This window comes from Camelina sativa, chromosome 16 (assembly GCF_030686135.1).
Source record: "Camelina sativa cultivar CO46 ecotype springtype chromosome 16, ASM3068613v1".
Taxonomy (NCBI): domain Eukaryota; kingdom Viridiplantae; phylum Streptophyta; class Magnoliopsida; order Brassicales; family Brassicaceae; genus Camelina; species Camelina sativa.
Genome location: NC_141895.1, coordinates 28157919 through 28173726, shown reverse-complemented (window position 1 = coordinate 28173726; position 15808 = coordinate 28157919). Strand labels below are relative to the sequence as shown.

Genomic DNA, 15808 nt, shown 5'->3' with positions numbered 1-15808 from the left:
TAAGAAGAAAAAAAACTCATATTAATTGCTTGGAAGTTTTTTAACGAAAGGTATCCCACTCAATTATTTAACACCCTAACGATGATGAAGCTATCAGATATTAAATTTTTGTACTAGTAACCGAAATAACTTGAAAGGATTATAAAAAAAAAACTTGTATAAATATATATATTTTTTAAATACATTATAATATCATCATCTAACAAAGTAAAAAAGTAGGACAAAGTTGATCCCCACGTTGACAAAAAAAGAAAGTCAACAACGTAGAGACCAATGGAGGACTCGTTAAGAGCCCATATGTTTAATAAGAAGCAAGGCCTAAGGAGGCCCATTATTAGTTGAACTAATTAAACAACGAGGGAACACACGATTCTTTTCATTTTTTTTTTTTTTTTTTTGTGTGTTTAAGACTTTATTATTAAAATTCAGGAGTTTTGATTAGCAGAGCATTGTTTGATTGAATTGAACAGTTCAAAAATTGGGATTCTTTTCGAATCCCAGTGTCGTCGTCGGCGAGCGTTTGGTCTCATGTGTAAAGAAATCGAGAAATTCGAAGTGTGGCATCATGGAATTTGTCGTTTTGATTCCCTGGGAAGCGTAGAAAAACCCTAATTCTGTTCGAGATAGAGGTGGTTGGTTCCACTGGCGACCTGGTTCAGAGTAGTTTTGATAAGGGACAAAGAAACCATTAACCATGTGAAGAGAAAGGTATTATCTGTGTCTTTTTTTTTTTTTTTTTTTTCTGTCTGTGGTCGATATGTGTGTGTTAGCTTGAACTCAGTAGTGTCATGTTTGGTGTTTCTACTGGTACAAGTAATATATAAACTCTTAGGAGTTTTGACGGCTTAAACGTAGTCTCAGTGTTTTTTAACTGTAAATTTGTGGATATAGATTTAGGCCCTTCTCTCCCCTATTCAGTAGTCTCTCAAAAGTTCGATATCTTTTTTCTTTTTTTTTAGCTATTTGCCGATTTGTATTTCCACAGATCGTGGCATTGGCTAATTTTGTTGCCGGTTGATGATTCGGTCGATGAATTGGACAGCTATATGTATGTATCAAACTGTAAGATTCTCTGTTTCTGAAAGATTGGACCTTTTTTTTTTATCTATCCTCATTGGTGTTTCTGTGAATCTGGTCAATGTTTTCATGATTTGTAAATCTGGGTTGTTCTTCTTTAGAAGAATCAGGTTAGATATTTTGAGAGTAAGAATGATTTATATAGGATTTTATGATATTGTTGGAATCCTAAGTTCTGTTTTTTTGTTTTGCACCTTCTTCAGGTAGGCCACCAGATAATATAGTGGGCTATGCAGAATGTATGAATGTGCCATTATTGTTCAGAAGAAGAATCCGTGGACCTCCAAGGTGAGAAGCGTTAGGCTTTCTGCTTGAGTTTCCCAAGGCTTTGATTTAATGAATAATTTTCTGAGGAGTTTTATTTGCAGGCATCAGAAACTTAGCTACCAAATGAATCCAGATGATGAAGTGGAAGATATGTTTGTGTTGTTAAGTGAAATTGAAGAGACAGATACCCTTCCATCACTGCTGTATCCTCTAGTGCGATTGCATCAGACTATCAACGGCTGCCCGGTGGAGAGTTTTTTGTTCAAGGTTGGGCCTTGTTTCTTTTGGCATTTTTGTGGAAACAAGATCAGACATTGCTTCTTCATGAAATGGTAAACTGTTTCAGAAAAAGAGAACATTCAAGCCTATTTCAATCCCTTCTTTTTTTTTTTTTTTTCCGTTCAGATATGTTTTATTTAACTCGTTTCTTGTTTACTTGCAGATAGCAAATGGGATTAAAGGTATCTTAGTCAAGGTATTAAGGGTTGTTGTTATATTTTCCCGCTACTATTAACCTCAACATCTTCTTATAATTATGGTTTGCTTCACGTTAACAGGTCGCGGCAATAGGGTTAGATCCCTCAAAGCATCTAGGGAAAGACTTAGCCTTCATGGAACCATATATTTTGAAGTTAAAAGAGTATGCCACAGTTCTCTTTTATGGCTTCATATATCTTTTTTTTTTTTTCTCAAAAAGAAAAAATGTATGGCTTCATATATCTATTTGTGTTACATTGGTTCTAAAGCTTCTGAATGCATCTCCACTTAGAAATATGGGAGTAATGTTTGGGTTTAACTGGCAGAGTGTATTGTACATTCATCTTTATATCTCTAACTTGAGTGGATTTGCTGTGGCGAATGAGACATGTGAAATTTCTCACACAAGATAAGTGCCCTTTCGGTGTTCCTTCACGTAGTACAATAGAACTTCCTTTGGTAAAAGCGGGCCTTGGAAAAGCTTATGTTGAGGTTTTAGTTGCGAGTGACGAAAGCAACAGAGTTCTCCATGTCCAAAGTATATCTTGCTGGACACCTAGCTGCATTGGAACTTACAGTCAGGTGAATAATTTCTTCTCATTGATTTCTAAATAAGCTTCAAATTGATTAGCAAACTCAGTTACTTCAATATCATCTACTTCAGGCCACTTTGCACAAGAGTGTTGTTCATATGTCTGGACAACTAGGACTTGACCCTCCCATGATGAATCTTCGAAACGAAGGCGCAATTGCTGAGCTTAATCAAGCATTGACTAACAGCGAGGCAATAGCAGAGTCTTTTAACCGCTCAATCTCTTCATCAGTTATACTCTTTGTGGTTTTCTGTTCATCACGCACGAAACAATCAGAGAGGAACCAACTTCTTATATATGTATCTGACAGATTGAATGAGTCACAATACTCGATACATTCTTGGTTGTTTATCCTTTGGGTGAGAAGAGAATGTGACAGACTAAAATTTTGGATATCGGAGTCGTTGTTCCACCAGATCTCACGAGTGGAAAAGTGTTCATGCCTCAGTTAGATAATAAAGTTATTGAGTATCCAAAACCAAAAGGACCTCTCATGTCCTATTCTGATGCTGATGCAATCTCACTTTCAATCATTCAAAGATGGTTTTACCAACATATATAGGAATATAAGACGTTAAACATAATGTGACTGTGGTAAGACGGAGAGATCCCAACTGTGATAATGAAACAAAGATATCAAATGATTCAAGTTTTAGATAGAGAGATCAGCAAGATCAAATGTTCTTGTCACCGCTTTGCACCAAGACTCCACTTTCTTCTTCCTGGTTCCTTCTTCCATAGCCGGTCTGAACACTTTGGAGTTCTTGGCCTTCTCTCCTGACTCGAATATGTCTTCTTCCTTCCAGAATCCCACAGCCAGCCCAGCTGCGTATGCTGCTCCTAGTGCTGTTGTCTCTATGTCCACAGGCCTCACCACCGGGGTTCCCATCAAATCAGCCTACAACCAGTTCGAAAGGAGAGATAAGAGAATGAGTTTAATCGTCATAATCGTCAGATTCATACGAGCAGAAAAGAGAAGAGAGATAGACGATCATACCTGAATCTGCATCAGAAGGTTGTTAGCTGTGGCACCACCATCAACTCTGAGCAAGAACTCCCCTTTGTCGTTATCCAGGGAACCCTTTTCACCTGCATCTTTGTTCATGGAGTCGAGAACGTCTTTCACTTGGAAACACATGCTCTCTAGAACAGCCCGAGCAATGTGAGACTTGTTGGTGAACCTCGTGATTCCAATGCATACACCACGGGCGTCTTCTCTCCACCAAGGAGCAAACAAACCGTTGAACGCTGGCACAAAGTACACGCCTCCTGTAGAATCTACCTTTGCCGCCAAATCTTCGATTTCAGAGGCGCTCTTTATTATACCAAGGCTGTCTCTTAGCCACTGAACAGCAGCTCCTGCTATGGCAATCGAACCCTCCAGTGCATAGTTTGTCTGTGCTTGAGGCCCGAGCTTGTAGGCCAGCGTGGTAAGAAGTCCATGACCTGATTTGATAGGCACTTCTCCAGTGTTGAGAAGAATGAAAGCGCCAGTGCCATATGTACTCTTGGCCTCGCCTTTTTTGCAAGCTTGTCCCAGCATTGCAGCGTGCTGATCCCCAAGACATCCAGCAATCTTGATACCGGGGATAGGCCAACCTTTGCATATTTCTCCAATGACTTCCGAATTGCTGACAATCTTAGGCAAGATCTCAGCTGATATGCCAAGAGTCTTCAAAGTGTCCTGGTCCCAGTTTAAGGTTTTGAGGTTCATGAGCATGGTGCGAGAAGCATTGGTGACATCAGTGACGTGTAGACCGCCATTCACACCGCCAGTCATGTTCCAGATCAACCATGTGTCGATAGTGCCAAAGATGGCATCACCTTTCTTGATAGCTTCTTTGACATCATCGACATTCTCCATGAGCCAAAGCAGCTTCATGGCAGAGAAGTAAGTGCTTATTGGCAAGCCACAAGACTCGACAAAGTGAGATCTTCCTCCCGAGAGTTCTTTCTCTAGTCTCCTGTGAAACCAAATCCGTCAAAAAAAAACAGAGCACACGGTTTAGCAAAACCATGTTAAAAAGGAAGAGAGGCATGTAAACCTGCAGATGGAACTGGTGCGAGCATCCATCCAGACGATAGCTTTGTGGAGAGGAAGGCCAGTGGATTTGCTCCAAACGATAGTAGTCTCTCTCTGATCTGTAAGGCCAATGGCCTTCAAGCCACCGTCGACGTTGTGTCCATCGGCGGTGGCTTTGTCGAGAGCCTTTGCAATGCAAACTTTCACACTTTCCAGAATCTCCATTGGATCGTGTTCCACCCATCTTCGTTCCCCCCCCAAAAAAAAAAAACACGAGAAAATATGAAAAAACAACTAGAGATACCACAAAACAAGAGAAGTCATTCAAATTGATTTTGACTAGAGACTACTGATCCATGAATCTTGGAGATGAGGACAAATAAAACAACAAGTCCCAAAACTGAAATACGGACAGATCAATCAGAGATCCGAGAATGTAATAATTTGGAAATACGCACAAAGAAAAAAAGAAAACAAAATTTCCAATCAAAGAAGATGCAATAGAAATAAGTCTCATTCCATAAGCAATGAATACATGAAGAAGAAGGTAGAGAGAGAGAGAGAGAGATTGGTTTTAATACCCAGCTTCGGGATAGAACTGAGTGAACTCGACTTGATGAGAAGCAACGGCACGAGCATCATGATCGTAAATGATGAATCTGGTGCTGGTGGTTCCTTGATCGATTGATCCAATATAACCACTTTCTTTTGCCATTGTTTTCTTTGTTCTTGGCAAAGGTGAATAATGCTTTCTTGTTTTTATCTTCTCAAGGTATTTAAAGAAGAAGAAGAAGAAGAAGAAGAAGAAGATCGTTGAGGATAGAAATAAAAAAAAAGGTGGATATAAAGGAAGAATGGGAACGATTTGATTGATTAATAGAAAAACTGAATCGGGTCAGAGATTTTGTTGGAAACTTCACCCCCCAGTTTTTGTTATTTTATCCAAATACAGAGTTATTACGCATTTACTACTCGCACGCACCACCGGATTAGATGATGCTGTATTGATTAAGCTTTCCATTGGTGGTTTGGTCAAGATTATGAGATCACCCCTAGCTTAAATTCAGCTACTCTTGCGACGTGTCTTTCTCTCATTCGATCCTCTTGTAACCGTTTCTATCCGTTGACTTTGACAAACTCGTGATCTGTCTCCGTCCGTGTTCACAGATCTGGTTAAAACTCTATGCTCATGATCCTATCCTAGTATTGTTTTTTCTTTCCGACAAAGTTGAATTTTATTTGTTATACATATGAACATAAATATTAAAAAAAAAAAAAGATCAGTATAATCAATCCAAAATTTTAAGTTGTATACACTACTTATTTATACGCCAATTATTGTGTCTGACGCTATTTTATAAATATATATATATAGTAGCTTTAGTTTTCTTAATTTAAAGATATATGGATAATAAACTTTAGATCAAAAGGGAAAAGAGGGTTATCTACTAATATTGATTACTGCTCGTATTTAATTCGTAATGTACCAAACATTGGTGATCTGATTTACCAATAATATATAATATCTTGTAAAGACTAGGATTAGTTGTTGTTTCTTCGACTTATTGATATTGCGACAGCCTTTGTCAAATGCTTAACCACCAAACAAATCACTTTGTCATTACCACTTCACTTACATCATCAACCAACTTAAACGGAACATCATCATCATCGTATGCTCAACTATTGTATGTTATTTACTAATTTAATTTTAAGATATTTAAGGAATCTATCGTTTGTTTTGAATTATCCTTTGTATTCTGATTTTATTTTCCTTTGATGTTATATACAATATGATTCTGAGATGTATTTCTTTTTTTTATAATCGTAGTGGTATTATGAATCTATGATTTTTGGCGCAAATATCAAACAATCGATGTGGCTTGGAGATTATATAGAGCTCATAAGAATATGGACCAAAGATAATGTCGTTGAAAGAGTTTTGGGTGGAAGTAGATATAGTAAATATTAATTTACATTTTTACTATAGAATAATGGATTTTGTCCACTGATTAAATTTCTTTATATATTAATATAAAAATCTATAACCACAGTCAAACTTTAGGAACTCTCTATATATGAATACGATGTTAACGTCTATAAATGATAAGCTGATATTACGAAATGCTTCATTTAACAAATATTTCCAATTCTGGTTTCATTCGTAAAAACATGTTTCCATATGACCAAACTCAAGAATTCCCAATCTCCCTCTTTCTCTTTCCACTCTGTATGTTAGTCGGTTGCTTCCTTTCGCCGTCTCTCGCTGCATCCGGTGGCGGTAGCTGTCTTCCTGACTCCAACGAAAGGTAGGCGGTCCAATTGTGGAGTCATTCAGACGTACCAATGGTGATCCTACCGCTTCTGTACCGTCTTGATCCGTTCGAGAATCGGCTCTGATTGGGAGCGAGCTTACCTAATCTTCTCGATATATTCGAATCTGCTTTGCGTGACCCTTATCATCGTATGAATGTAAACGTCGAGCCACGTAAGTTGAAGAAAGATGAGAGTGTTTCCTTATCTATTTAGAATTAATCATATTCTATATATTCTAGAACAGAATATAGTGATGATGACTAGACTAACCACTTTTATGCAATTCACATTGACTCATTATTCCTATAATTTAAATGGAAATAGTTTATTTGTTTTCCTTTTTTCCGAGTTTATCTGACTAATACTAAACAGAACATATTTTGATTTCCAAAATCAGCAAACCTATCCATCCTCAAATAGAGATCTCATTGGCAGGATTGAAACCAAAATAGACCAAATATTTATATTTTTTTATGAGAAGAAAAATCAAAAAGGTTTAAAAAAATATATTTATTATTGAGTCTGAGCCACGTGTATGTGACCTGACAATAAAGCCTATCCACCGCGATAAATTCTTCAAGACTAATTAACACGTTACAAGTCATTGGTTTAAAATTGAATGGTTCATATAAGTCGGTGTATAGTAAGAAAGCGTGGACATAAGCGTAGGTAATCCCAATGGGAGCAAACAAGACAGGACTCTTCTTCTTCTAACTTGTTTATAAAACCGACACGATGCCACCGAGTTGCTTCACTTCCTCTCCAACTTCACCTTCTTCATCTCTCTCGCCAAAGCATATCAATTTCTCTCTCTCTCTCTCTCTGTTTGATTTGCGTAAGGATTCAGGAGAGCGATGTTGGCGAAGGCGTTGCTACCGGAGCTTTGGACGGAGATTTTGGTCCCGGTCTGCGCCGTCGTGGGTATCGTGTTCTCGCTTTTCCAGTGGTACGTTGTCTCTTGCGTGAAACTCACCGCCGATCGTAGCGATCCTTCTTCTACCGAAGACGGTACGAATGGACACGGGGATTACTTGATCGAGGAAGAGGAAGGTGTTAACGATCAGAGCGTCGTGGCCAAGTGCGCTGAGATACAGACCGCTATATCCGAAGGTCAGACATCCATGTTTAGATCTTTTACGGTTCTCTCTCTTCTTTAGATCTGCTCTGTTTTTTAAGAGATCAAATTGTCTTCGTTGGTGGGATAAAAAAGTATAAAATTCTTTGGTAAAAAATTCTCGAAATCTGGAATTGTCACTTTCGGAAAGATGAAACAAATCCAAACTTTAGTCTTTTTAACTCTTCAAGTTCGGATCTTTCCAGTTCCAGAGATGTAATAAGAAACTATATATCTAGTTTTGGATTTGGTCTGGTAGTGCATACTGCATAGCTTCGAGTGTTGTTACACGTGCCTCCCACGTGTTTTGTTAATCTAAATTGCTACTTAGAGAAGGAGGATGGTTTTGAATGTATTTGTTAGTCTCAAGCTTTGAATTGTTAATCAAACGAGTCATTTGACATTTTGCTTTTCCCAATGTTTTGTGTGTTTAGGTGCAACCTCTTTTCTGTTCACCGAGTACAAATATGTTGGTGTCTTCATGGTCTTCTTTGCCGCCATTATCTTTCTCTTCCTCGGTTCTGTCGAGGGATTCAGCACCAAGAGCCAGCCTTGTACTTACGAAAAGACGAGAACATGCAAGCCTGCTCTTGCTACTGCTGTCTTCAGCACCATCTCCTTCGTCCTCGGCGCAGTGACATCAGTCCTCTCTGGTTTTCTCGGGATGAAGATTGCCACTTATGCCAATGCTAGAACCACTTTGGAGGCAAGGAGAGGTGTAGGAAAGGCCTTCATCGTTGCATTCAGGTCTGGTGCTGTGATGGGTTTCCTTCTCGCTGCAAACGGTCTCTTGGTGCTTTACATTACTATCAATCTCTTCAAGATTTACTACGGTGATGACTGGGAAGGCCTTTTTGAGTCTATCACTGGTTATGGCCTTGGTGGTTCTTCCATGGCCCTCTTTGGTAGAGTTGGTGGTGGAATCTACACTAAGGCCGCTGATGTTGGTGCTGACCTTGTGGGCAAAGTAGAAAGGAATATTCCAGAAGACGATCCTAGAAACCCAGCTGTAAGCCAATTCCTCTTTATCAAACTTCATGGGGGTGAGACTCTTTTCAGGAGGTTAACTAAGTTGTTATGCTTCACAGGTGATTGCTGATAATGTGGGTGACAATGTTGGTGACATTGCTGGGATGGGCTCTGATCTCTTTGGATCTTACGCTGAATCATCCTGTGCTGCACTTGTTGTTGCTTCTATCTCGTCTTTTGGAAACAACCATGATTTTACTGCCATGTTGTTCCCATTGCTCATCAGTTCAATGGGAATCTTGGTTTGTTTGATCACTACCCTCTTTGCCACCGATATCTCTGAGATTAAGGCAGTCAAGGAGATTGAACCGGCTTTGAAAAACCAGCTTATCATTTCTACGGTTATCATGACTGTTGGGATCGCTCTAGTGTCCTGGATTGGGTTACCATCTTCTTTTACCATCTTCAACTTTGGTACACAGAAAGTTGTGAAAAACTGGTAAGATTCTCGACTAGTTGCATTTGCTTGTATGTGAACGTTTTTCAAGTTTTAAGTACTTTGATTATTGCAGGGAGCTATTTCTATGTGTTGCTGTTGGTCTTTGGGCTGGACTCATTATCGGGTTTGTTACTGAATACTACACGAGCAATGCATACAGGTAAAGAAACTACTTTGACTCTTTTTTATTGCCAGTTTCTTTCTTGATGACAAGTTAACGTCTCTATGTGCTTTGAAGCCCTGTGCAAGACGTGGCAGATTCATGCAGAACCGGAGCAGCCACCAACGTGATATTTGGGCTTGCTCTTGGATACAAATCCGTCATAATTCCAATCTTTGCGATTGCTGTCAGTATATTTGTTAGCTTCAGCTTTGCTGCAATGTACGGTGTAGCTGTAGCTGCTCTAGGGATGCTCAGTACCATTGCAACTGGTTTGGCAATTGATGCTTATGGTCCAATCAGTGACAACGCTGGTGGTATTGCCGAGATGGCTGGCATGAGCCACCGCATCCGAGAAAGAACTGACGCTCTTGATGCGGCTGGAAACACCACTGCTGCTATCGGAAAGGTATATCATAACAGTACCTCCTCCTTCTCAGTGTTAATACAATGTATATAGCCACAGAGCTCAAACTTGTGTGACTTGTTATGACAGGGATTTGCGATCGGTTCTGCTGCTTTAGTGTCATTGGCTCTGTTTGGTGCATTTGTGAGCCGAGCAGGAATACAAACAGTGGATGTGTTGACTCCAAAGGTCGTGATTGGGCTTCTTGTTGGAGCAATGCTTCCTTATTGGTTCTCTGCAATGACGATGAAGAGCGTGGGAAGTGCAGCTCTTAAGATGGTTGAAGAAGTGAGAAGACAGTTCAACACCATCCCGGGGCTCATGGAAGGTACTGCAAAACCTGACTATGCAACCTGCGTTAAGATCTCAACCGATGCTTCCATCAAGGAAATGATTCCTCCCGGTTGCCTCGTCATGCTAACGCCTCTGATTGTCGGTTTCTTTTTCGGCGTTGAGACCCTCTCTGGTGTCCTCGCTGGCTCCCTTATCTCCGGAGTTCAGGTAATGAACCAGTAAACTTGCGAGGTTCCGGTTTTCTTCTCTTTGCTTTTACATATTATTGAGATGTTGGGAGTATTTGAACAGATTGCGATATCTGCATCAAACACTGGTGGAGCCTGGGACAATGCCAAGAAGTACATTGAGGTAAGTAAGCCTTTTGAGAGATGAGTGAATTAAAACCTGAAAAAAAATAAAAATGAGAGAAATTTAATGATTGCTAAAATATAAGCGCAGGCGGGTGCATCAGAGCACGCGAGGAGCTTAGGACCAAAAGGGTCAGAGCCACACAAGGCAGCGGTGATAGGCGACACAATTGGGGACCCGTTGAAGGATACTTCAGGACCGTCGCTTAACATATTGATCAAGCTAATGGCTGTGGAGTCTCTCGTCTTTGCTCCCTTCTTCGCCACACATGGTGGTTTCCTCTTCAGGATCTTCTCCTAAATATAATCATGTTGGTTATAGAGGAGGTGCTTTAAATTTTGTTTAATGGAATCTATCTAGATGTTTAGCAAGCTCACCAACCAAACAAGTGATCCTAAGTCTGTCAAAGTCTTCTTATTTAACTTTAAATCTCTTGTGTCTAAGAGTTGCTGAAAATTCTTATCTCCGTACTTGAGAGAAGCATCGCAGTTCATAATCATAGATTCCTTTACCAGCAAAAAACAGGTCTCTTTAGATGTTTATTGAATAAAAATACTAAATAACAAGAATCCAGTTATTGCAAGAAATTATGTACAACTACAAGATACTAAAATGAATCAAAAAATCATGGATCGTCTAAAACACGTCTATATAATAACTAAAAGTGGATTCAAAATTAAAACAAAACAAACCAATACAAAACATTACATCCTTTGTTTCACGCGCCGGTTTCTTTTAGAAAACGTAATTAGGCTAAAAAATAGAGTTTTAAAGTCTAAGCATTTTGGATACACGCGTGTGTTGGTAATAGCGTAGTGTCCACGTTTTGTTGTGGACTTTTGACGGAGCCCAACAATCTCAAGCCCACAACTCTATGATTCACTATTACTATATTCAATTGAAATCGTAGGCCCATAGTTACTAATTAATTACAGTATCATTTATATTATATTCAGTTGAAATAAATTAATTATATACTTACTTAAAGTTATTAAAGTTACAAAATGTGTTATAGTTACTTTTTTTAAAATGTATTTTCGAATTTGCGTGATTTTCTAAACATCAAAATGTTTTTTTTTTAATAATGTATAATTATAAGATTAGACTTTGCTCAAACTAATTTTACGTAGTATTCAACCATTTTCATTCACATTGTTACTCATAGTCATATATGCTATGTTTTTCTATATATATGTAAATTACGAAAAACATAAAATATCATCTTATTATCAAATGGTTGTATAGAAATATTAAAATGTTTGGACGAACCTACATTCATAAAAATCACCATATAATTTGTATCTATAAATCAAAAAAATAATATATTTTATTGACGTTTTTGTTCTTCCGACTCTGTGACACGGTTCCTGGCTCTCATTGCAACCGGTGGAGATTGGTAGCATTTTTTACGACAAGCCGCACATTCTGATACTGGTGATGTGCGTTTACAATGATTTCGACAAATCCTACTGCATTCTATCTCCGATTTTGCTTCGCCTTCTATCACAATCACTGCCAATATCATCATTATCAACGCCATGCTTATTACTTTCCCCATTTTTCTACTTTAGTTTTTCTTCTCTTTTTATTTTTTTTGGTATGTTTTATGATTGGGTTCTTATGAAAATGTCTCTATTTATAACTCTAAGACCGTGATCACTACATTGTTTTTCAATCAATATTGGTCAAAGTTTTATTTGCTTTTATGTCTGGTCTCAATTTGTATGGTCAGTTTTTCAATCAGTAATGGTCAAATTATGAATTTATCAGTTTTGACTGAATAAAAAGTTTATCAGTTTTGAAAAGAGAGCTATGTCGATGAATTTCCGTGTGTTCATATTGAGTAGTTGCGATTACATATATAGGAAGAGCTTAAACAGAAAGATGAAATCTAGGAGAGAATCTAACTAGTTACAACAAGATAAGCTTCAGTTGCGGAGATCTTCACAACCAGAGGATAAATAAGATGCTCTGTATATACTTCGGTTAACAAGCTCCAATAAGTTTTGACTGAAAAAAGTTAGAGAAACAGCACTCTAAAGCCAAATTAGCCATAGAGCAATTTATATAATAAGTAGAATAATCTTTGAGATTCAAAATCGTGAGTTTATTTTTTACGTAAGTTATAGATGGATAAGAGATAGCAAAGGTATATATATAGTAGGGAACACCATCAGAGTTTCTTAATCAGATGGCGAGAACACAAGTTTAAAGCTGTAGAAATACAAGATGGAACATAAAAACATCACAGTTCGGTAACAGCGAAGATTAGATAACTAGCAAAAGGGACCAAAAACAAAGATGATTGGAAAGAAGGATTATATTTCTCCTCTGTAGCCACCAGAGCCAAAATAGTCTTTTCTAGAATTAGATATGGCCACACTCTTCTGGTGCTCAAGTTTTGGACAGTCCCGAATACGATGCCCAAGACCACCACAATACGCACAACCCTTGACACCACTTGCATTTGCAATGGTCTCTGCTTCTTCCATTGGATCATTCAGCTCAGCAAGGACAGGCGGAATCCTCTGTTTGGCTTCTTGCAACAAGTGTTTCAAATCGAGTAGAGTGGTTTCGCTTTGATTCTTGTTTATAAATGTAGTTGCTATCCCAGTCTTACCACACCGACCTGTTCGTCCTATCCTATGCACATAGTTCTCAATCTCTGCTGGCATGTCATAGTTGATGACATGTTGAATATCAGGGAAATCCAGACCCTTTGAAGCAATATCAGTTGCGACCAAGACATCTTTCTTCCCAGCCTTAAACGAAGAGATTGCGTACTCTCTGTCTTCTTGATCTTTTCCTCCATGGATGGCCACTGCTTCCACTCCTTTCAGTAACAAGTACTCGTGAATATCATCAACATCAGCTTTGTTCTCACAGAATATTAAAACCGGTGGAGAGGTTTTCTGTAGACACTCGAGGAGGTAAACAATCTTTGCTTCTTGTTTGACGTATTCTACCTCCTGGATCACATCAAGATTCGCAGCTCCAGCTCTTCCTACATTAACAGTCACAGGTTTCACCAGAGCACTTCTGGCAAAGATTTGAATTTTTGTGGGCATTGTGGCAGAAAACAAAAGTGTTTGCCGTTGAGACTTAAAGTGATCAAAGACTTCCCTTATGTCATCTTCGAAACCCAAATCAACCAACCTATCTGCTTCATCTAGCGTCAGGTACCTATAATAAGGAAAAAAAAGGAAGGTAAACATCATCCTCATCCAACATTATCTAGATTTTAAAGTTAGATGGCACAAAAAAATGCATTCAGAAAGAAACGCTAAGCTGCATTCAGAAAGAAACATGAGTGCTGAAAATTTATTGAAAGCAAAACAATCACTAACGAATCACACAATAAAGAACATATATGGCAAAGAAGCGCTAAGCTGCTAACAGATCCTAGACGATTCTATTGATCTCTCCCGTTAACCAGAAACAGCAAAACAGGCACAATAAGCCACAAACAAACAGAAAACCCCAAGAATCTAGCCAAGTGCATAACTCAGAAAACGAGAATATAAGATCAAACAAGACCGCAGGCCAGACAGAAGAAGCAAACATATATTACAATCAGGTTGGTTAACCATATTGAAAAGAACCAAAAAAAGAAGTCATACCTGCAAGCATCTAAGCTCATCTTTTTCTTGGCGAGCATATCCTTTAACCTCCCAGGGGTTGCAACAACGATGTGGACACCTCCCTTGACAACCTCCAACTGGGATTTCATATCAATACCTCCAATACATAACAAAGACCTCAACGGCGGGTATCCAGCTTTAACTAAAGGAGCCACAAACTGCTCAACGACTTCATAAGTCTGCCTAGCAAGCTCTCTAGAGGGACAAACAATAAGCCCAATGGGACCTTCTCCAGGAGCAATAGGCATCATCATCTCTTCTTGAAGAGCAATCATGATCATAGGAAGCACAAAAACCAAAGTCTTTCCAGAACCAGTGAAGGCAATCCCAATCATATCTCTCCCAGCCAAGATCACAGGAAGACCCTGAACTTGAATGGGAGTAGGATGCACAATTCCTTTCTCCTTGAGCGTATCGAGAACAGGTCTAGGAAACTTCATATCCTTGAAGTTTTTGATAGGCGGAGGGATATCATCGCCATTAACAATAATATGCCATTGCTTCCTAATCAGATCTCTCTGTTTACTAGACATCCTCCTAATATGCAAAGGAGGTTTCCAGCCAGTTAAGAGAGGCTCAGTGTAAGTGATACCTTTGGCGAGTTCACGAACAGACATGAGCGTCTTCTTATCGGAAAGATGCTCCATCATCTCTTTCTCTTGTAAGATGATTTGCTCAGTAGCACTGACTTCGGGTACATCTCGCTTGAGCTGAGTTGCTTGAACGAGTAAACTAGGTTTAGCTTCAGCGAGCTTATCCTTTTCAGCTTCTTCTTCCTCTAATTCAGAAGCTTTTCCCTTCCGCTGAAGAATCTTCTGCTCTTCGATTGCTCTACGCTTCGCCACTGGAACATACTCAACGTAATCATCGTTATCTTCCATGGTTGGGTTTTCACACAGAGACCCCAAGGCTAATCGAAACCTCAAATCAAACAAATTTCTGCAAATCTCTCGAAACGCATACGATTAGTTTCTAGGTTTTTTGTCTTACGGAGCAGGAAGATAAATTTACTCGGGTCACCACTCCATGCCCCGACCCGGAATTTCTTCTTACGGAGCAGACTAGGCTGGTTTTGATATTTATTGGGTTACAGAATTATTAAGCCCATTAAAGGTCCGTAGGCCCATTGTAAACCCTATCGTCGAAGTAAAAAAATACTAGTAAAGAGGTCGGTGGATTGCGGCTAATCTGGCGGCGAGTGCAGCTGGTTCCGGTTAGTTACAATTTACAAATCCCATTTAAGAGTCTCAATTGGTTTATACTTTATAGTGACAAGTTGTGAAGACAAAAATATTACAATATACTTAAATAACGCACTTGGGACTTGGGAGTTGAGAGGGAAGAGATAACATCAAAATCTAAAATACTGTTACCCTTTAATTAGAAGGAAAACCAAAAGGTTAAAGAATGGTAGCAATTATTATTTTCTCGTTTGGTCTTTTCAGATTATATTATAGTTATATCAATCTTATCACACTATTGATCATTATTGATTTCTTCATTGTTATGTTTATTTATTACTGAAGTTTTTATTTTATTTTAATGCTTTAAATTTTGGTTTATTTATATAAAACCTAGTAAGTTTTTTAATTGAAAAGTATAAAATTTTGAAATTTTGATT

At 38.6% G+C, this 15808-nt stretch overlaps 4 protein-coding genes and 1 pseudogene across 5 annotated transcripts; 2 read left to right on the top strand and 3 right to left on the bottom strand.

Annotated features, from left to right (window-relative positions):
• The first annotated feature begins 379 nt into the window (after positions 1–379).
• Positions 380–3312, top strand: LOC104752475 (diphthine--ammonia ligase-like; annotated as a pseudogene). The gene is made up of 7 exons (XR_761989.2): positions 380–708; positions 986–1062; positions 1281–1365; positions 1446–1676; positions 1787–1819; positions 1902–2403; positions 2486–3312. The product of XR_761989.2 is annotated as a diphthine--ammonia ligase-like (transcript).
• LOC104752474 (glycerol kinase) lies at positions 2922–5667 on the bottom strand. Its single transcript, XM_010474623.3, has 4 exons — positions 5019–5667; positions 4460–4681; positions 3412–4378; positions 2922–3312 (listed from the first exon to the last, which is right to left on the bottom strand). Exons 1-4 carry the CDS (start codon positions 5150–5152, stop codon positions 3067–3069), a joined length of 1569 nt encoding a protein of 522 aa, XP_010472925.1. The 5' UTR covers positions 5153–5667; the 3' UTR covers positions 2922–3066.
• Positions 5668–6545: 878 nt separating this feature from the next.
• LOC104752473 (pyrophosphate-energized vacuolar membrane proton pump 1) lies at positions 6546–11210 on the top strand. The gene is made up of 8 exons (XM_087491612.1): positions 6546–7863; positions 8302–8876; positions 8956–9335; positions 9409–9495; positions 9574–9904; positions 9992–10402; positions 10487–10546; positions 10637–11210. Exons 1-8 carry the CDS (start codon positions 7608–7610, stop codon positions 10844–10846), a joined length of 2310 nt encoding a protein of 769 aa, XP_087347738.1. The 5' UTR covers positions 6546–7607; the 3' UTR covers positions 10847–11210.
• Positions 11211–11753: 543 nt separating this feature from the next.
• LOC109129635 (uncharacterized) lies at positions 11754–12136 on the bottom strand. The gene has a single exon (XM_019238140.2). The coding sequence runs from the start codon at positions 12102–12104 to the stop codon at positions 11874–11876; it is 231 nt and encodes a 76-aa protein (XP_019093685.1). The 5' UTR covers positions 12105–12136; the 3' UTR covers positions 11754–11873.
• Positions 12137–12684: 548 nt separating this feature from the next.
• On the bottom strand, positions 12685–15240 carry LOC104752472 (DEAD-box ATP-dependent RNA helicase 35). Its single transcript, XM_010474620.3, has 2 exons — positions 14167–15240; positions 12685–13729 (listed from the first exon to the last, which is right to left on the bottom strand). Exons 1-2 carry the CDS (start codon positions 15066–15068, stop codon positions 12865–12867), a joined length of 1767 nt encoding a protein of 588 aa, XP_010472922.2. The 5' UTR covers positions 15069–15240; the 3' UTR covers positions 12685–12864.
• Positions 15241–15808: the final 568 nt, after the last annotated feature.

Excerpts from the sequence above, each read along its gene's own strand:
- LOC104752474 (XM_010474623.3), bottom strand. The coding sequence starts at position 5,152 with ATGGCAAAAGAAAGTGGTTATATTGGATCAATCGATCAAGGAACCACC. Across the intron at positions 4,379-4,459 it reads CGCACCAGTTCCATCTGCAG|GAGACTAGAGAAAGAACTCT; the intron begins GTTTACATGCCT and ends TTGGTTTCACAG. Across the intron at positions 3,313-3,411 it reads ACCTTCTGATGCAGATTCAG|GCTGATTTGATGGGAACCCC; the intron begins GTATGATCGTCT and ends AACTGGTTGTAG.
- LOC104752473 (XM_087491612.1), top strand. The coding sequence starts at position 7,608 with ATGTTGGCGAAGGCGTTGCTACCGGAGCTTTGGACGGAGATTTTGGTC. Across the intron at positions 9,496-9,573 it reads TACACGAGCAATGCATACAG|CCCTGTGCAAGACGTGGCAG; the intron begins GTAAAGAAACTA and ends TGTGCTTTGAAG. Across the intron at positions 9,905-9,991 it reads CCACTGCTGCTATCGGAAAG|GGATTTGCGATCGGTTCTGC; the intron begins GTATATCATAAC and ends TTGTTATGACAG.
- LOC109129635 (XM_019238140.2), bottom strand. The coding sequence starts at position 12,104 with ATGGGGAAAGTAATAAGCATGGCGTTGATAATGATGATATTGGCAGTG.
- LOC104752472 (XM_010474620.3), bottom strand. The coding sequence starts at position 15,068 with ATGGAAGATAACGATGATTACGTTGAGTATGTTCCAGTGGCGAAGCGT. Across the intron at positions 13,730-14,166 it reads ATGAGCTTAGATGCTTGCAG|GTACCTGACGCTAGATGAAG; the intron begins GTATGACTTCTT and ends TCCTTATTATAG.